At 31.8% G+C, this 22,304-nt stretch overlaps 1 protein-coding gene across 1 annotated transcript; it reads left to right on the forward strand.

The window, feature by feature from the left end:
• Nucleotides 1–10,880: 10,880 nt before the first annotated feature.
• On the forward strand, nt 10,881–21,314 carry LOC143047303 (uncharacterized). Its single transcript, XM_076220340.1, has 5 exons — nt 10,881–10,963; nt 11,532–11,723; nt 12,817–13,061; nt 14,327–14,582; nt 14,783–21,314. Exons 1-5 carry the CDS (start codon nt 10,894–10,896, stop codon nt 17,809–17,811), a joined length of 3,792 nt encoding a protein of 1,263 aa, XP_076076455.1. The 5' UTR covers nt 10,881–10,893; the 3' UTR covers nt 17,812–21,314.
• The last annotated feature ends 990 nt before the right edge of the window (nt 21,315–22,304 follow it).

Here is a 22,304-nt window from a genome sequence, read left to right on the forward strand (position 1 = left end):
GACAAAATGGAGGTCAAGTTCAATAATGACGATTTTGACTTTTACCGTTCAGGAGTTATGGTTCTTGAAAGATTGAAAAATGGTGTTTTCCAGTCGTGTCCGTGCATTTACGCATGAACTGTTTTACCAAAGCTTCCCAAATTTTAATATGTTGTTACTGATGACAAAATAGAGATCAAGTTCAATAATGACGATTTTGACTTTTACCGTTCAGGAGTTATGGTTCTTGAAAGATTGAAAAATGGTGTTTCCAGTCGTGTCCGTGCATTTTCTCATGAACCATTCAACCAAAGCTTTTGAAATTTTTATATGTTGTTACTGATGGCAAATTAGAGGTCAAGTTCAATAATAACGATTTTGACTTTTACCGTTCAGGAGTTATGGTTCTTGAAAGATTGTGAAATGGCGTTTCCATTCACGTTGTTGCATTTACTCATGAACCATTCAATCTAAGCTTTTCAAATTTTAAGATGTTGATACTGATGACAAAATGGAGGTCAAATTTGATATTGACGATTTTCACTTTCACCATTCATCAGTAATGGTTCTTGTGATATTGCCAGGACACAAAAAAATATTAATAAATCCGGTTTGCTGTCGTTGTGACAGCCTCTTGTTATTTTTGAACAAGTAGACTACACAAGTATTTTTTACACATACATGTAGCATGTATACACTTACTGATTTTCTGCCAGCAACGACAAGGGTAGCGTGAATCCGGGATTTTGGAGGGGAACCCAAATTGCCCAGGCATGCAGTGGATAGACTATACGAGACTTAAGTGCACAAACTTTTTCCGTCTTTTTGAAAAAGCCAAAAACACTGTTCTCTCATCCCCACAAAAACAAATCCCTTCAGCATTGACAGTAAAATAAAAGGGGTGTCAATCTGGACACACTGGGACGTTGCGCACGGTGATATTGCGACACCCTGGCCAAGATTTACAGTAAATGGGAAAACTTAAAAAAAGGACATTTTGTATAAATGAATAAACCTAGTTTTACAGCTAGCTGCATATTTCATTTGTATGCAAGTTGCATTAAATCTCATTAAACTGAATAAAACTTAAAGTCGGACACAATAGGTAAAAGTCAGTGACAATAAAAGGAAAAGCTAGAACAGTCAACATAGTGTAACAATTCAACATAGTATATAAAAATATAAATAACTACGTAGGACAACAGGGTAATTTAATAGTCTAACAACCCCTGGTAACATACAAAGAGAGAAAGAGAAAAAAAAACATACCAGGAAACATATTCAAAAAATCATAACACTATAACTAACTGGTGGGATGTATAAATACCGAGTCGCGTCAAAGAGTATTCATCAAAATACACATAGAAAGAAACAGAGGTGAAGGTAAACCGCAAACATATAATTAAACTCAAAACATTAAAGAGTATGGAAAAGCCTTGGTCGGACAAACGAAAAACGTCGATAAGACGCACATCAGTAAATAAAAGTTCAAACCATAACCAGGATGGAGTACCACAAACCCCACATAAAAATTCTGTGGTGTAAGTATGATGCGTTAATAAAATCACATTTGGTGGTGAATGAGTAGTATAAACGGCCGCGACAGTTACAAATATGATGTTAATTGTCTTCTAATTGTTGAAATTATAATTCTTAAAATTTTAAATCAAAAGTTACCCACATCTAAAAATAAAGTTACTGCTTAGTTTCGATCAAAAAGTTACGGACATCTTATGCATTTTTTAAAGTTGGCCTTGCGATTTAGTGAACTCTATATTAACAAATTTATGGTAATTGTTAGTCATTTCTTTATTCAATAATCCTATAAATATTTACATTCTGCATGAAAAACGTCGCAAAAGGTACATTTTGTATGAATTAAATATCAACGAGTTTAGAGTCCGCCATCTTGGGCTGTGGGTAACTTAAGTTACCCACAGCCGTTTAAGCACAGTGAATTATTATTAAAAGCTAACTAATTAAATATTCTTTTCTTAAGTGAAACAATAAATATGATACCGTTCGAAGAGTTTCGTTAGGGATATGATTTTTGACTGGTATACCATATTAGGGACGACAAAAAAACGATGAGCAATACATAGATATGATAGGAAGCTGGAAGTAAGAAACTGACAGTTGTTGTGAATGATGACGGTTAATTAATGAAGCAAATAAAACAAAGAAATCTCAATATCATAAGTCTATCTTTCAAAGACATAACTAACCCTCCCTTCATCAATCATTTATCTGATAATTTGCAATCAAACATGTTCAGATAGTGCATTTAGTGTAGTGTCCATTCAATCAAAATTGAGAATGGAAATGGGGAATTTGTCAGAGAGAAAACAACCCGATCAAAGAGCAGATAACAGCCGAAGGCCATCAATGGGTCTGCAATGCAGCGTGAAACTCTTGCAACCGGAATCGTGCTTCACATGGCCACGAAACAAAAATATATACTAGTTCAGTGATAATGGTCGTCATACTAAACTCCTAAATATGTAAATCGTATATTAAATGCAAATTATCTGATTTCATAGTTTTCTTCCGAATATGTGAATGACCTTGAGTAACCGGGTTAAGATACAATTATAAATATTCTGGAAAATGTATTCAGAAAAAAATCAATTTAGTATTTTCTTATCATAATAATAAATCAGCCATACTTCATGTAGATTTTGACATAAACCAACTGTGACTACTGCCCAATATGTCAAGTAAAATTGGAAATAGAATAAACTGACTCTCAATCGTGATGATGTTTGGATATAACACTGGAATTCCGCAAACAAACAAATTTTTATTGTTAGTTGACCAATCAAGATTCTTTTCTTATTCGTGTTATTTGAAATATAACAATTACAGCTTTTTAAGAACGTAGTAAGGGGTTATTTTTACGGATTCAAACTACTAATGGTTTGATACTATTAAAAGTAAACAAGTGACGACCTTTTCCCTTTTATTTACAACACATCAGGGCAATTAAAAAAATCCTTACTTTTTACTTAAGTGATTAAATTTCCTGTCAAGTCATGCAGTTTTTGACAATCAAAAAAAAATATTTTTTTTTATATTGTGAAATTTTGAATATCAATGCTCTTCAACTTCGTACTTTATTTGGCTTTATATATTGTTTTTGGATTTGAGCGTCACTGATGAGGTTTTGTAGACGAAAAGCGCGTCTGGCGTATATATAAAATTTAGTCCTGGTATCTGTTATGAGTTTATTTGTAGAGCTAGGTTTTTTAGACATAGATGATTATGTTGGGATGAACACTAAATGTTCTATCATGCAACAAACTATGTCAGCATTGTATAGTAATAATTGGCCATTTTTATTCCTTACTCATAGATAAATAGTATATTAAGTTATAATTGTTTGTTGACATATAATGCATAATTTTATGGAAATTAAATTTTAAAAATTCCACTAAATAGATAAATTTCATGAAACTTGACGGTGAATGACACACAAATTGGCAATAACTATTTTTATTGGTCAATCAATTGATAGTATTACAACGAAAAGATGAACCTTAGATAGAATAGATATGAAAAAAGGAAATAAGAAATAGGATGTTGTTAAAAGAAGTAATAGGTGATAAATGAATTACACGAATAAAACAAGGACAGATAAATGTTATGTGTGTATTTACAATACCATACTAGATATACCAAACATATTCAAAATGTGACCAGTTTACAGAATACAAATTAGACTATACTTCAACACTGTATAAATCCCCAAAAAATAACCCACTAATTAATTTTACATTTGGTGTGCGGACGAACTAGCTGGCTTTAAATATGGTATAATCTGGAACATATTTATACAATAAGTGTTATTAGAATATAATGCATAAAGGAAAAATATTTGCCTATCTAGATTATTAAAAAATTAGATTTTTGAATTCAATATTTTCTATCTCTGTCATAAGTGATGAAATGCCATTCAGAAAAAAAATCAAGGAAAAATGGGTTTATGGAAACCTGTAACTCGACGTAATACCGAAACCATTTCCGTAGAGAGCGTCAGATCCTGCCTTACGAATCAGAATACAAAAATTATCAGTCAATAGTTAGAACATAATAATATACATATACACATTTGAAATTTGTGAACTACTACCAAACGTCCACGTCTTGAATGAAGATCTAAAAATCTAACCATGCTTTAGCCGCAAAACAAAACAAAAAACATTAACGATACTGCATTCTCAAAACACATGACTACACTAAGTCTTGATCAACCGTGCAATATGATATGTTCTGCAATACTACAAGACACATTATAAACGTCCTTTCATCTATTACAAATCAATAACCTAAGACGACTTTAAGAGGTTTATATGTTTTAGCACCATGACGGCTTGGTCTTAATCGAAGTTCAAATGAGTTCGTCATGATTGGGGCAGTAGGGAAAGGAAAATTTGCGAAGCTAATTCATGAAAACTAAAATTTTCTCGCAATTGGTTTATATTTGATACAGGGAACCACTGACAAAATTACAGTATAAAGACATTTAAAGTACAAAATGCAGATACCATAAATATTTCAAAACGCTTTTAGACCTAATTTTTTTTTATATTTGAGGTCCTAGCTAAAAAGAAAGGAAATAAGTTCAAAGTCACTTGTCCATGTCATCGTCTAAATTGTGATTTTGGTTTATTTTCACTTCTTTTTTAAAAGTCGTAAAAATATATCACCAACATATTTTCTATTTTATTGTCAGTTGTAAAATGTTATAACACTTAAAATTTGTTTGAAAGCGTACATTGATATTAAATGAGACATGTCTTCCCTCATATTCAATATGACACGTATGGTGATTTAAATCATAAACCATATATAAAAAAACTAATGGTACTAGATTTGATTGTAATAATTCTATTCAACCGTTATAATGATTGTTTTCATTATAATATAAATAGGGATCGATTTTTTGTTGTTTACTTTGTCACAAAATTCTTCATTTGTTTCCTCCAAATGTTTCATGTCTGATTGTACTAAGCTTGTGCTTAATCTTAAATAAAAATGTGAACTCTATCTAAGATTGATAAAATTGAGATAAAGGTATATGTAAACAATGCTTGAACAATAAGATCCAAAAACAATTATCAACCAATTGTACAATATAGCAAATGGTTATTAATGAAGGTAATTTCCTGTTACATATACCACAGTGTAGATACTATTCTGTACGCTATCCGGAAGTCGCGATTTTCGAAGTGATGATTTCCAACTGGCTAACAGGACGGTTTTGCCTACGGTGACTTTCTCATCATTTGTTTAATCCTATATCTATAAAGTGCTTTGAACATCTTCAAGGTATGTATAGCATCATAAATATGAGTAACGGTAACAAAAACATGCATTAGAATATAAAATATACGTGTGCATCACAGCAACTTGAAAGAAAACTAGAGGCTCTAAAGAGCCTGTGTCGCTCACCTTGGTCTTGTGCATATTAAACAATGGACACGGATAAATTCATGACATAATTGTGTTTTGGTGATAGTGATGTGTTTGTAGATCTTACTTTACTGAACATTCTTGTTGCTACAATTATCTCTATCTATAATGAACTTTGCCCAGTAATTACAGTGGAAAATATTTTCTAAAAATTTACAAAAATTTATGAAAAATGTTAAAAATTAACTGTAAAGGGCAATAACTCCTTAAGGGGTCAATTGACTATTTTGGTCACGTAAACTTATTTGTAGATCTTATTTTGCTGAACGTTATTGCTGTATACAGTTTATCTCTATCTATAATAATATTCAAGATAATAACAAAAAACGGCAAAATTTCCTTAAAATTACCAATTCAGGACAGTAACCTAACAACGGGTTGTCCGATCCATGTGAAAACATCAGGGCAGATAGATCTTGACCTGATAAACAATTAAACCCTGTCAGATTTTCTCTTAATGCTTTGGTTTTTGAGTTATAAGCCAAAAACTGCATTTTACCCCTATGTTCTATTATTAGCCGTGGCAGCCTTTTTGGTTGATTGGCCAGGTCACGCCACACATTTTTTAAACAAGTTACCCCAATGATCATTGTGGCCAAGTTTAGTTTAATTTGGCCCAGTAGTTTCAGAGAAGAAGATTTTTGTAAAAGATTACTAAGATTTACGAAAAAATGGTTAAAAATTGACTATAAAGGGCAATAACTCCTTCAGGGGTCAACTGACCATTTTGGTCATGCTGACTTATTTGTAAATCTTAATTTGCTGAACATTATTGCTGTTTACAGTTTATCTCTATCTATAATAATATTCAAGATAATAACCAAAAACTGCAAAATTTCCTTAAAATTACCAATTCAGGGGCAGCAACCCAACAAAAGGTTGTCCGATTCATCTGAAAATTTCAGGACTGATAGATCTTGACCTGATAAACACTTTTACCGTGTCAGATTTGCTTTGGTTTTTGAGTTATAAGCCAAAAACTGCATTTTACCCCTATGTTCTATTTTTAGCCATGGCGGCCATCTTGGTTGGTTGGCCGGGTCACGCCACACATTTTCTAAACTAGATATCCCAAAGATGATTGTGGCCAAGTTTGGATTAATTTGGCCCAGTAGTTTCAGAGGAGAAGATTTTTGTAAAAGATTACTAAGATTTACGAAAAATGGTTAAAAATTGACTATAAAGGTCAATAACTCCTAAAGGGATCAACTGACCATTTTGGTCATGTTGACTTATTTGTAAATCTTACTTTGCTGAACATTATTGCTGTTTACAGTTTATCTCTATCTATAATAATATTCAAGATAATAGCCAAAAACAGCAAAAATTCCCTAAAATTACCAGTTCAGGGGCAGCAACCCAATAACGGGTTGTCGGATTCATCTGAAAATTTGAAGATCTCGACCTGATAAACAATTTTACCCCCATGTCAGATTTGGTCTAAATGCTTTGGTTTTTGAGTTATAAGCCAAAAACTGCATTTTACCCCTATGTTCTATTTTTAGATACCCCAATGATGATTGTGGCCAAGTTTGGTTTAATTTGGCCCAGTAGTTTCAGAGGAGAAGATTTTTGTAAAAGTTAACGACGACGGACGACGACGAACGACGGACGACGGACGCCAAGTGATGGGAAAAGTGAAATCGATGGACAATTTTGCAAATAATCTTTTTTGGCAAACATTTGCATTATTTTTCAGTTAAATATATACTGTTTCAATATTCTTTTCGTATTTAAGTAGAATATTCGTATTTCCCATAAAAAATATGTTTTCCTTGAGGATCCCAAAATAAATTACTGTACGGTCAGTCTGGAACTGACTGTATTCTAGAAGCGATTTCAGATTTTTTGACTGTATGACCAGTCGTGATTTTGAAAAAAAACAACGGCAATTTAAAGGTATATACATGTCTATGTGATTTAATTAACTGTCCAGGTAACTATAAAGTGTAATTTCTTTCATCAGACAAAACAAATATATTTCTGATGATTTTTGTAGACGGCAAAATAATTGTATTTTTGTTCCGTCAGTCTTATTTAAAATCAAATGCCTAAAAAGCAATACATGATTCGCCTTTTGTAATAGTGTATCGTTGCAGTTATCTGTTTAGCTATTTAATTTTTAAAGACTATTTACACCGTCCGCCGTTGACCAATTGATGATAACATAAATCAAGCTTGTCTCTTTTAAAATTACAAAAAAATGGATAAAGAAAGCTTTGCGTAGGGGGATAATTCGTGTGATATAATTTGGGCAAGTTTACAGAAATCATAACCTATATCAATATCGAATGAATTTAAAATGAAAAGGATTTTATCAGTTTACTTAAAGCGATTTCTGGGTTAATCCATATATGTCATTGTACTGATTGCATTTGTTAATTGCGTGGCAACTTGTGGAAATGATAATAATTTGCTTATGTACTTTCACCCTTTTTAACAGGATTTTCCATAGAAAAATCGGTTGGGAGGTTGAGGTTGGTGCAACCATTAAAACGTTTTTGTATAACAATATTAATCTGTGTGTTTGTACAATTTTAAGTATAACGGAGGACATTTCTGAAACTCATATATACAACAAACCTACCTTTTATTTTAGCAACATTTCAACATCCTTATATTTAATGTAGTAAGTCGAGTACACCCTATCAAGCTAAAACAAGTTTTCATGATGTGTATTTATTGAAATATATTTGTGTTATTTAGAAAAATGCCACCTTATAATGTGTCGTAAATAACTTTGAAATCACCACTAGAATACAGTGAAATAAAGACTGATCATATAGTTTCAAAATATACAAGCGAGACTGATCGTACAGTGAGAAATTCAAACAAGTGTTATATTCTTATTTCTGGCTTCAAAGATATGGTTGAAACTTTTACCACCACTTGAAATATACTTCATTTAGTTAATTAAGTCTGGTGTTTACGTTAATTTGTACACAAAGAGGGTAAAAAGATTGTTTTTAGGTCCACCGACTGATTTTCCTTAGTGATGCAATTGAAAATCTCTTGATTAAGGCAACGCTACGAATAATGAATGCGCTGAATTTAATTCTAAACCATTTGAGAATATCGATGTCGGCTGAATTAATCATTAAGCAATGTACAGATGATCAACTTACCGTTTAATTTAGTACATCAATCAGATTTAAAATGTGATCCAAAAAGTTCTCGCTTCGAAAATCGCGACTTCCGGAAAGCGTACAGAATAGTATCTACACTGTGTATACTGCTCTACTGAATAATGTGAATTTGATTGATTTAACTGTTATGCGTTACATGAAAATGATGGAAAAATGATATTGTGAAAGTGTCCTTGATAATATTTGGATGAAATTCTCTTAATTCTGAATTAACTTTATGAATTTTTAAAACTATAGGTATTATCACGAGGATCAAAATATGTATATGTTAATTGTTAAGGGCTATCATTTATTGTCACACAGTGTTGCATTCTTATGAATATAAAGAAAGCATGTCATAGTTTCAAAAGTGTTCATTTCAGAATAAGTCTATATAAATAACAAAACAATTGATATACAGCTGAAAATATTTCCATTGTCACCTTTTCATAGCTTGACTGCACAAGTTTAATGGAATAATGCTAAACATATCAGATTACAAATCAATGTTTTAACATAATAGATCATGACATAACCTTTTGAATAGAAATACAATCTTTCTATGTAAATACATGAAATAAGAGTTTAGTAATGGAAATGGTGGTAAGTTTATGGTTGATATTTTATAGAAAATATTATTTAATGATGGGTCTCCTTTAAATGTTTGAGCAGATCTACTCTAAAAAGCTAATAGACAGAATCATTTCTATAGAGCAAGCGAGACGCAAATTAATGTTTTTAACATATTCAATGTTTTGTTTTGTATGGATTTTCTTCAAAAATATACTTAAATTGATGTGAAGGTCAACAATCAGTTATTTATTTTCACAGGGTTTCTGAAGAAACTGCAAACAGAGTACAATATAGTTTGTAAAGAACCATTCAATCAGTGCTTTTCAAATTATGATATTTGTTTACTTTGGCAAAGTATTTTTTTAAATATTGAAGATTTTCTTATTGATCTTTATTGAATTCGGGCAATTGAAAGATCTTAAAATGGCACAAAATGTCGTTTTAATTACATAACTTATGAAGCTTTCTACTAATGGCCCTTTTGATTTGTTTTATCTGATGATAAAATGAAATCAAATTTTCTAATGACGATTTTAACTAGTGCCGTTTAATGTTTATGGTCCTTTATAAGAGTTTGAAAATTGTACTTTATGTTTTTTCCATACATTTACATATTAATCATTCAGTCAACGTTTTTAAAGTTATGATATGATGCTACTGATTCCAAAATGGGTGTTAGCAATAATCAGTTTTGCAGTTCATAATTTTTTGTCTCTGGTCGATTCAAACATAAGCCCAGAACGAAGCAAGTCAAACAAGTGTGATTATGCCTTCGAATACAGAACTCCCTGTTTTAACTTAATTTAGTCCATTAGATTTTGTTGGACAATGATGTGACTCAAATAAACAAAACATTTAATCGTTGGCTCCGTATATAATAAGTTGTGTATGAAAGAATATAAGCAAAGCTTAAATCTTTAATAATTTAGCTACATCAACTTTTCCACTATTTTAATGCAGGGAAAAGTTTTTTGTGTTTTATTTCTGTGAAACGAATTTTATTTTTTTATCAGAATATCCAAATGATATGATGATATTTCATGACTGCTGACTGCAAAAGGTCGAATGTACTAGATTAAACATATCGTTCTTGTAGTCATTAAATGAAGGCAAAGTTAGTTTACTAATATTCAAACATTGAAATGCATTAAATAACAAATTAAGGTGGTACCTAACACTACAGGGAGATAACTTTTTAAAATTAGCAAAACGTTTTAATTACGTTGCGTTGTTAAAGGAATGTTAAGCTTCTCAATGATCAAAATTAGTGTTTGTCAAACTGCTATATAACCAGTGTAATTTTTCTGATAAATTGGTTGGTTCAATTTTTTTGATTTTTTGATATTTTTGTCAAAGGGTCAAAGTAAATACTTTACCAAAACTTTATGAAAATTAAACGAGCCAAATATATTTTAGTGAAGGTGTTAGGTACCACCTTAATGTAAGTGGAAAAAATGAAGGAATTGCAGAAACTTCATAGGAGCTTGTACGGTGCAGCTTCTTGGTATGTATCATACTCTAACCAAATTAACAACCAGTCAAAATAATAAAATCGTGATTGAGGCACATTCGAAAAATTTACAAATTGACGTCTATTACTTTGATCGAAATGCTGTCTGAGAGTTTCGAATTGCAATATACAGACATGTTTTTACAACATTATGTAGAAAAGTAAGATGTTTCAATTCTGATTACAATGTGTCTTTTTTTTTATTAATCAATCAAGGAGTATACGGACGGGAAGATGTTTAGATACTATGTCACTGCAATATTGGGAATACCTATAGTTTGTTTCTGTATATGGTTTTTTAGAGGTAAGATTTTTCAGTTTGCACCTACAATGGTTGGCCATGGTACTGTTGACTTATGATTCGTCTCCAGACTTCCATTTAAAAGTCAAAAGTTTACAATTCAATAAAACTTTTTTTTAATCAGAGGTGTGATATCATAAATGATAAACGTACGTGTTAAATCAAATACATTTAACCATTTACTTTCACTAAGCAAAGAAGATATACATAAACATGCCGTTGCTGAACGTCTGACAGCAAATATATGTTATTGCATACTCAGATCAAGAAGGTGTCGGACTTTTTTTCATATTATATGAGGGTACCTGGTTTTGGACTATATATGCTTATAATCACGGCCTGAGGCATATTGAAATCAAAATGAATGTTTGATAGCTTGGTACAGATGTAAAAAAAATTACTAATGTTTGGACGAGATCAGAAAATTCATCAAGACCATCAATCACAGGGAGCATAAACAAATTATTCTAAACATATAATTACATAGGCGCTCGTCTGTTTAGAGCGGTGAACTAGTACATTATAATACATATCAATTAAAGGGGTTTTATTTCAATAATTTCTTTTCCAGGAAACAATTCTAAACCGTTGCCTCAGAAAGAAGCAAATTTTCTTCGGATTTATTTACTGAGTCACAAGCATGCAACGAATGCTTTACGATTTGTCTTCGATACACATGTTCCGAAATCATTACTCACAATGCATTTAAGCAAATATAGCACATTTCCTTGGAGAAAAGATGAAAGAAGTATACTTTTTCCGGGTAAGTATTCATAATCTGAACATTTTTGTATTTACAAGTTTTATTCTGGTTTTTATTTTGAATTCTTTATGAATAGTGCGTAGTATCTTATATAATGTTGAGAACGAGCATAGCGTTAATTTCCTTCATTTACTTGAATGGTCCTACCGAATTAAACTTATCGCCATGTGTTCACTTACATGGGCAACACGATGGGCGCCACACGTGTAGCAGGATCCGATTGTTAAAGATATTACCTTAACCTACACACTCAAGTCTTTTTTCTGTAAAGAAAATAAATATGTAACAATTACTGCAAGTTAAGGACAATAACAATCAAAACCAAAGGACATTTACATTAACAGTTATAAATAACAATTAAGAAACAATACAAACTCCACTAAAAACCGGGAGTGATATCAGGTGCTTCGGTAGAGTAAGCATTTCCTACACCGTATACGGCACCCGTCGTGTTATTTCTTTGTTCAGTTCGGTAATGATGGAATGTTCTTATGACTGAGGAAGAATATCAGATATGATTTCGGATCCACTTTTGTCATAATGGCCAATCAGCTCATGATGGCTCATGATGGCGACCGTAAAATTTCTTGAGTGATGACCTTAATTTGATTGGTTCATAGCCCTTATTATTAATTATTCCATTGTTTTCAATTGATGATCTTGGAGGATCATTATGTTCATTTCATATTAGCATTTATCTATCTTCATGGAACTCAAGTATTAACATTTCAGACAATTAGTTAACATTAATTATTAATTAAATATAATACACTATTTTAATAAAAAATGTAACATACTCAATTATGTTATTCACTTATTCATAGTATTTTTAAATATATAATTACGTTTTAAACCGGCCAAAGAGGTTTACAACTTTCTAATAACTTCTAAGACTTCTATTCAGTTGTAAATAATGATCTAGCATTAAAGTCAACACATTGACCGCTGTAGTTTTTTTTTATGATAAGAGCAAAGGTGATCAAAGTTTCAGATAACCGCTTCTGTAGAGAAGATATATGGATTTGTTTGTTTTGTTCTGTGGTCAACTATATGAAAATATAAATTAATGTTCAAATTTTATTTTTTTTATAAGTTTCAGGTGGACAAGCTAAAAGTACTGACTTTGACTCATCTCTGCTATATAAACTTATTAGGAATACTCTCAATCACAAAATTGCTCCACCAACAAGAGGATGGGGATCAACACCGTTATCTGGAGAAAAATCAGAAGCAGACGACATAGAAAGAATTCGTAACTATAGAAACAAACTCGCACATAATACAGAATTCAAAATATCAAATAAACAATATCGGAATCAATGGAACGACCTTTCTCAGGTATTCTAGTTTGGTAAATGTTCAAAATCATTTGTTTAAAAAACCAAAACTAAAACTGAAATTGATTGGGGAAAGTGTCAAAAAGAGGAGGGATAGATACCGGAGGGACAGTCAAACTAATAAATCGAAAATAAAATGACAACACCATTGCTTAAAATGAAAAAGACAAATATACAAATGATAATACACAAGAACAAAACATAGAAAACTAAAGACTGAGCAACACGAACCCCACCAAAATCTGGGGATGATCTCAGGTGCTCTTGAAGGGTAAGCAGATTCTGCTCAACATGTGGCACCCGTCATGCTGATTACGTTATTAAAAAAGAGACAACAACCCGATCAAAAGTATAATCCCTGATAATCTACATACTACAATGTAGTAAATCCAAAACCATATAAGTACACTATAACCCGTTTCAATGGATTGCATGACCATATCTATAAAATGTGGTACCTTTTAATATTTAGATCAAGAAAGAGCATACGATTTATCGCACATACCTATATCTGATTACCAAAATTTACAACAGACAACAAAACAATACACAGCAAACAAAATAGGGTCCATCAATGAATTTTGATTCTGGTTTTTTTTTGTTATAGTGTTAAACGTGATAACTTTTGTTAATAATGGTTTAAATTTTATGCAAAATAACTATAAGAATATTAGTAACTTGAGTATAACATCAACAACAGCTATAGTTGTACATTTTTAAGATTAGTGTTTGATATTCCCTTTAAATTATGATATTAATTAATTTGACAGATTAAAAAGGGCAAGGACATAGGGTTGCCATCGCTGTGTAAAGTACTAGTTCAGTGTAAATGGACGTCATAATAAACTCAAAAACACATTTAACTGTGTGTATTGCAATGTGTTTGGTTTTTTTTTTTCTACATTGACTATAAGTAATATAAAGGACAAGGGTTGAGATCTCTATAAATATATTTAACCCCGCTGCTTTTTGGTCGTCCATTTTCATTGACCTAGTACAGAATAAATGTCTTTGGGTTTTTAATTAGTATTTACAGAGTGAGGTATGATCCAATGATTTGTTACGCATATAGATATACACATAAATTCATATTAAAAACACATGCATTGACACATTGTTCATATTTGTAACGTCATTAAAACACATTAAAGAAAAATAACCTGCCACAAAAAGTACAAACGAAAACGATTCTTATCTAATATAGTATTATATTCCCTTTCATGGAAGTCATAAGATGTAATTCATAAGAAGTATATCTTAATTTAGGCTGTTAACAGATTGAGTCAAAATACTTTGAAAACCGAGATTACAGCACTAGAATACGCTCAGTTTAAAGGATCTCAGAAAAATGAAATAGAAAGCATGAAAAAACATATTTCCAAGATGAAAGATGAGATATGTGAACTTCAAAATGAACTGTATACCTGTCATGATGAAATAACAGAAATTGAAGATGCTGTTATTTACTGCAGAAAGGATATAGAAGAAATAAATGAACGACATATTCCTCGTCACATTAGAAGTAAGTTGTAATGTTAACTGCTATGTTTCAAAATAACCGGAAATTGTTTGTAGTATACTTTTTTTAATAAACCTTTTTGATTTGAATTCCGAGAAAGGGAAAAGGATTTATTCTGACATCGGAGGTTGTATTTTAGATCGGACATTCCTATTGTTTATATTCAACAAAATTAACAAATACCAACTTGTTTTATATTTAAGAATGCCAACTTACATTATTGGAAGATTGGAAAAGAAATGATATTCTATTCTGCGACGAAACACGGGGATACAAAGCAGCGTTTGAAGAGGCTAATAAACATAACATTGTGACATTCATTGGCGGTCCTGGTTCTGGTAAAACTGCGACAGCAAGACATATAGCATTACTATTCGAAAGGCTTGGTTGGGAGGTTGTTCCTGTGTGTAAAGAGGAGGAAATCATACGATATGGGAACTGTAATATTCGACAAGTGTTCGTGTTAGATGATATCTTAGGTGTTTTTGCTTTAGATATGACGAGATTTAATAATATAGCTTCAAGCGAGAAAAGCATTATTAGGTCACTTAGTAATAGTAAGTCAAAGCTTTTACTTACTTGTCGAAAGACGGTTTATAATGAGGCTATCGTATTAAAACCATTCGTTTTCCAAAATGTAGTTGATTTAGAAAACATGGACAATGAATTAAATGAACTAGAGAAGATGAAAATCCTTAAAACCCATTGTTCAAAGGCAGGCGTCGACGAAAAGTTCTATACTAACTTATCTCTAATGAATGCAAAAATAATGGTTCCATTTTTGTGTCAACTATTTGCAGTTAATGTAAACTACCAAATCATTGGCTCAAAGTTTTTTGCAAGGCCATTTGAAATTCTATTAGAAGAAATGAGTAAACTACAAAAGACAAATACCGTACAATACGCATCATTGGTGTTATGTCTAGTCAACAACAAACAATTGTCAATTGACACTATGCCTTCAAAGCAAGTTAAGAAAATAATTTACAACTCTTGTGGATTAGATCGAGGAACAGCAGATAGAAAGATATTCGATGCTTTAACTTATATTGAAGATACTTTTGTAGTGAAGTTTGAAAACAAATTTTCATTTATCCATGATTCAATTTACGAAACCGTTGCATACCACTATGGACAAGAATTTCCAGAACACATATTGGAGTTTATGCCAAGTAACTTTATAGCCAATAAAGTTGTTGTAGATGGGAACCCTTCATTTGATGATTTAAGCATTAAGATTAAAGAAAGACACTTTTCAAAATTAGCTGAAAGACTTTATTTAGATCTAGAATCAAACAAACTGTTTGATGTTTTTATGAACAAGGCACTTAAATATCAGCCATTCCTTAATGTGTTCTTTCAGTTGATAAAAAAGAAATCGTACGAGGTCTTTAAGAATACATTTTTTACTCCAAGGACTGGTAATTGTGAACATTTAATAGATTACGAAGACAAAGCGGGGAGAACGTTTGAGAATATGTATCGTGATGAAACCGTTAGGAGAGAACTATTAACAGATAAAAGAGTACAAGAACAACAAGAAAAACGAGAACAACATAACGGCATATACGGCAATGACGTCACTCATACAATCAGATTGATAAGTTGGGTTGTTTATTACGGGCACACTCACCTTTTACAAGAAATTGTTAATCATGTTCATGATCATAACGATTCTACTGACATCGTTTTCGGTTCAAATATAGAAGAACAAGCCAGATTACTGATATTGTCTGTTTACAATGGCGATCCATATTTGGTGGAACTAGTTTTAAGGTATGTGAAAAAAGAGAGCATAGACGCTACACCTACGTATATGTCCGACATCGACTACCTTGAAGATAATTATCATAGGACTATCGAACCTCTAAATGCAGCATGTCACTATGGCTATTTGCAAATTGTAAAACTATTAGTACAGTCTGGTGTAAATGTCAACTTGTGTGAGTATCACGAGTTTCCGTTAAGTGTTGCAACAGAGAATGGAGATTATGAGATTGTTAAATACTTAGCTGAAAACGGTGCAGATGTAAACGCTTTTAAACCCCGTGTTGATATCACAGATGGTAGTGCACCACCCTTATATATAGCTTCAGCGTATGGATATACTGCTATAGCTAACTGTCTTGTACAAAACGGCGCCGCCGTGAACAAGGATATGTTCTCTGAAAGGACACCTTTATTTGAAGCTTCAAGTCGGGGTGTCATAGACATCGTGAAAATGCTTGTTGAAAACGGCGCAGATGTCAACTTTTGCGAGTACCAAAACAAATCACCACTATTTACTGCCTCGGAAGCTGGCCATTCAGACATTGTTTCGTATTTAGTTAAAAGTGGTAGTGATATTAACTTATGTGACATGTATGGTAATTCACCGCTTTTAATATCAATTGAAACTGGTCATTTTGATGTCGTTCAAATATTGATTAACAATAATTGTAGAATAAATACCCAAGAAACCGGTTACAAATTACCACTTACATTTGCATTAATGCAAGGGAATGTCGAAATAGCAACCTATCTTATCCAAAAGGGTGCAGATTACAACATGCAAAATGAATATGGAGTAACGTCTATACAACTTGCTCTATGGAAGAATCATACAAAAATACTGCAACAGATTATATCACTTGAAAATGAAATAAGACCGATACCACATAGCGGCAACTATGTATTATTTAAGCTGTTGGAAGATATGCACCGTTTTAAGGTATCACCGGAAACAATTTCCAGTACAAATATGTCCAACGAAGCTGAAGGACGGAACTATATGAATTATAGTGAGGCTCTTCTTACATTCATTTGTAAATTTGCTGATGAAGATGATTTAAAACATTTATATGAGCTTGGATTATGTAGTAAATATGATGCTGAAAAGGAACAGGCACTCTTATTTTTAATAATAACTAATACAGACGTCACCAAACGTGTTGACAAAGTCAAATCATTGCTTGACGTCGGAACATTATCTGATGTTCGGAATCAAGTATATGTTTATCTTTTAAAACACACAACAACTATCTTAGACCGCAAGAGAACTGTGTTGGAGGAAATTGAATTGAAATGGAACAATAATCCTCAAGAGATGTTCTTTAAGACCTTGAGCGAGACACTAGGCAGTCGACAAAATTCAATTCCGATGAAGAATCTGACAGACTATAATTTTGAAGTCGAGGAATATTCTTCTATTTTGTTTTTACTAAAACAAAGGACAAGACGATTATCTTTTTAATAGTGACCCTCTACGATGTCATCAACATCTTTCATCGTCGGCTTTTGCTTCTACTACTTCCTCCACCACTCTTATACGACAACCATATTTTTAATTAATAATGTTGCTATTTTACTTCTACGTATAAACTACTTCTGCTTAAACTAAAACTAAAGCATCTACAAAATACAACTTAAACTATTTTGACATGGAACGAAAAAGTTTATTGACTTAATAAAACATTTTGATTCAAAGGTTTATATCGACAAAGAAACAGTTTGCGATCTTCCGTTCTTGTTTCATGAGATTTCGTTACCACAATCATTGAATTTATATGAAAGCATCACCGAATGTTTCTATCATCATTATCTAGGACAAATCCGAAATGCAGTTTATATCACCTGTTTGGCAGAAATTATGTTATTTATATCAAAAGTTGTCTTGTGGGCGCTGTTAAACGTTCATTTCTCATAGAATTATATTTTCAATATCTTCGACGAGTTTGCTAATCAGAGTAAATTAAAAATATGTATGGGAGTTCTGGACATGCAAATGTTTTGATTATGGAATTTCACGCCTATAATTCTAAAATATTGAAAACAACACGTTATTAATTTCTTGCGTCCGAAGCGCTTTTCTGGATTTACCTTCATCAGGAACGCTCAAAGCCAAACATTTGAAATTCGAAGATGTATAAGTGCCGAAACCGTTGAAGAGCTTTGAGTCAAAAATACCTAAAATAAATAGCCAAATTCATCTAAAGCAAACTTTGCCTGAGGGAGTTGAAACCTTAGTTACTTAATAATTTATAATTTCATAAACGGACAATTTTAGTAAAGTTTGTTAGATCATGTCTACTGAGCTGATGACACCCTTGGGGACTGATATAAAAAAGAAGATGTGGTATGATTGCCAATGAGACAACTGTCCACAAGAGACCAAAATGACACAGACATTAACAACTATAGGTCACCGTACGGCCTTCAATAATGAGCAAAGCCCATACCGCATCAGCAGAGGTATCGACCCAGTGATATAAAATATTGAGAAAATATCATCAAATGTTTTTGGCAGCAATATTGCACACCAAATTGCAGCTGACAGTCTCGCTGCATGGAAAGATAAATAAAATTTTAAAAAAAATTGTTTGTAGTATTAAAACACAGCATTGTTGTTTGTTCTACCAGCAATGGTGCATAAAAAAGTCAGATCAATTTTCTTACAAGAATTGGTGACGCGTTTTTAGAATTGAAGAATGCATCGAATGCAAAGCGCTCTGAGGCATACATTACCTGCTGGAAATTTTTATCATATGCTTATCATTAACAATGTCTCATACGTGTTTTAAAATAAGGCAGATGTAACTTTTTATAGGGTGGAATTAAAATAAGCAAGTTGAACTGTTCGTTTGAGCCATCAAATACTTAAGTTGATTGATGCATTTTAATGAAATGTGCCTCATATGTCTTTGATACGATCAAAACTCATCACTGTTTTTTACTTCAGTTATAACCCTTAGAAATGTCAATGCAAGTGTGTGTGCGTAATGCTTTTGAAATTTTAATGATTTTTTCGGTTTATAAAGAAACATTTTTTTTTTGTAGTCATCATCCATTGACCTGCTAGATATGTGCGGCGACGGATGACATCAAATCCGGATTATATATGTATTTTTTTTCTGTAATATTATATTTATATTGAGAAAGGGATCATTTATCAAAGGTGATACATCATATATACCTTTTTTCATTTATCCAACTGTATGTTGTATTTTTGTATATATTGGTATGAAAAAATTTGTAACAATGTTTGGCAAGCGAGAGGGAGGTCAATATAAGCGATAAAACATTGATATCGCAGATTAGATATGCATAGATGATTTCTTGTTAAATAATACTAGTTAGTTTATCGATATGCAAAATCGGTCAGATTTTTCTCATAGAATTAATCTTTGTTTGTTAAATGAGCAGAAAGACAATACTCCCCTAAACGAATTTACTGAATATATCAAATTGTGGCCTTATGTATGATTTCCTATTCAATTAAGAAAAGCATGGGGATGTTTACGGTACGGTTCTTTGTTTATTGTTCTTCTGCTAACTAAATCACATCCAAATATTACTGGAAGACGGACATGCAAATGCCAATATTTACAAGACACTACTTTCAGATTATAAAATAAACGTAACATTTTAATTCAATATAATAGTTTTTAATTATATAGAATTAAAAACTTAATGAATAACTTACATAAAGATATCTGTATTATAACGCCAAGGTTTGCGATAATTCAAAACTTTATGGTTTCCGATATGAGAAATTTTAAATGGATGGCGCTCATACTCGTCCGTACCTTTTTGCATGTTTAAGGAAAACCATATGTGAACTAAATTTCGATCATTTATCGTGTCAGAAAAATATGAACACTAACTATGTTGTAAAACTTTTTATGTCAAAATTACACAAAAAACATATCGATAATTGGCTGTTTTACATTCCGATAAATCTATATCGGCCAGAGTTGGCAATAAGCAACGAACGTACAGATCATTTAAGAAAAAAATTGAAGCGAAGGAATACTGCAAAATAGCTTCACCCTTCAGTCACGGAAGTGCTTTTGCCAATTTTAGATGTGGTGTTGCTCCCCTAAGGATTGAAACAGGGAGATATGAAAATATTGTTTTAGAAAACAGATTGTGCCATATATGTGACGTTTTTATTGAAAATGAAGCGCATGTTTTATTAAGATGTCCTCTTTATGAAGATTTTAGAAACCATTTATATTATGTTGCTGAAACTTTTAACGAAAATTTTAATATTTTGGGTGATAACCAAAAGTTAGTGTTTGTATTCTCAGATGTAAATATGAACGTGTCATTTGATTTTAAAAAGGCGTAAAACTTTTAGATATTGTATATAGTATTTTATTTCATACTGTTAGTGTATTATATCTCTCTTATAGTTCTGTATAGAATGGATCATTTTTTTAGTGTTACTTTACAATGTATAAGGATTGATTGTACTTGTTGAGACATGAGACTTTTATAAAACATTGAATTGAATTGAATTGTAATCAGATTTTTTTTATTATAAATTTCAATAGAGAATTCATTTATTCTTTTTAATTCTTTCCATTATTTTTTATTTTTATTTTCTTTCTCACCACCTTACGCAAATTGTGTTAACTTGTTTTTATTAATTGTAACTCTTACTATCGGTAGTCCATGTCGTGCGGGTCGACTGTGTTGTATTGTTCAATATGAATAGAAAGAAAGCATGTCTATATTCGAAAAGTGTTAATTTTCAAATTAATCTATATCAATAACAAAACAATAATATAGACCACAAAATATGTTCATTGTTAACTTCTCATAAGTTGATTGCACACGTTCAATGGAAAAATACTTAAAATGTATCAAATTTTCAATCAATGATTTGATATAATAGATTTATAACATAAACCGTTTAAATAGAAACAAAACATGTGTATTTATGTCTATTATACATAGAATAAGAGTTTTGTAATGGAAATAGTGGTAAGTTTATTTTGAATTTTCATAGCACAATGGAATCACATGGAAAATGAAATGTGTCGAACGAATGTGACACATGATTAAAAAGAAAACATAATTTTTAATTTCCCTGTGCAAAAATTTGTGTTTCTGCAATAGTCATCATCAACAAAAGTTAGGAAAACCAAAAACAAAACATTCGAGAGTAGACATCAACAGACATGGCTTGATTCCAAGGTTACAAACAGTCAAAAATCATATTTGACCAAGTAAAAATGCAGTAACTTTAGATTTATAACGAGTGCATAATTTAAAAATAACTTAAAATTAACAACCAACGTATCTATATTACTAAACGAGAAGACCTCATTTTGTATATCGCTTCTCTTCTTTCCCCAATAAATTAATCATCATGCTTCTGTGTCATATAGGTACCATGCATACATTGTATAGTCGCATTTTTCATCCATTCTTGAGATTATCTAGTTTGGGTCATTTTTGGAGAAAAACGAATAAAAAGGCGTCCGGATATTATTTCCGTCATTAGACCTACTTTCAAGTCATACCTATGACTTCCGATTTTAAACTTTCAAATACGGGGTAAACGGTTATTTTTGTGCAACGTGATTTGTCATTTTTTATTTCACGTGGAGCTATGAAAAAGGTTCGTTATTCACCGTGTTTCGTGAAATCGATAAAAAGATCAACATGTGTGGCACCGTTAAAGTCCACAATTCCTCTAAAGTCCACAACACCGCTAAAGTCCACAACAATTTTCCGCTAAAGTCCACAACGCCGCTAAAGTCCACAAAATTTCCGCTAAAGTCCACAAAATGACCTCCGCTAAAGTCCACAAGAAAACACCGTTAAAGTCCACAACAACAAGTTCCGCTAAAGTCCACAAAAAAGCACCGTTAAAGTCCAAACATTTTTTTTTCATTATCAAAAGACAATTTTCTGTTTTTTACACCCTATATTATAGATCTTATTAAAAGCACGGAC

Source organism: Mytilus galloprovincialis, chromosome 10 (assembly GCF_965363235.1).
Source record: "Mytilus galloprovincialis chromosome 10, xbMytGall1.hap1.1, whole genome shotgun sequence".
Lineage (NCBI taxonomy): Eukaryota > Metazoa > Mollusca > Bivalvia > Mytilida > Mytilidae > Mytilus > Mytilus galloprovincialis.

Excerpts from the sequence above, each read along its gene's own strand:
- LOC143047303 (XM_076220340.1), top strand. The coding sequence starts at position 10,894 with ATGTTTAGATACTATGTCACTGCAATATTGGGAATACCTATAGTTTGT. Across the intron at positions 10,964-11,531 it reads CTGTATATGGTTTTTTAGAG|GAAACAATTCTAAACCGTTG; the intron begins GTAAGATTTTTC and ends TTTCTTTTCCAG. Across the intron at positions 11,724-12,816 it reads AAGAAGTATACTTTTTCCGG|TTTCAGGTGGACAAGCTAAA; the intron begins GTAAGTATTCAT and ends TTTTTTTATAAG.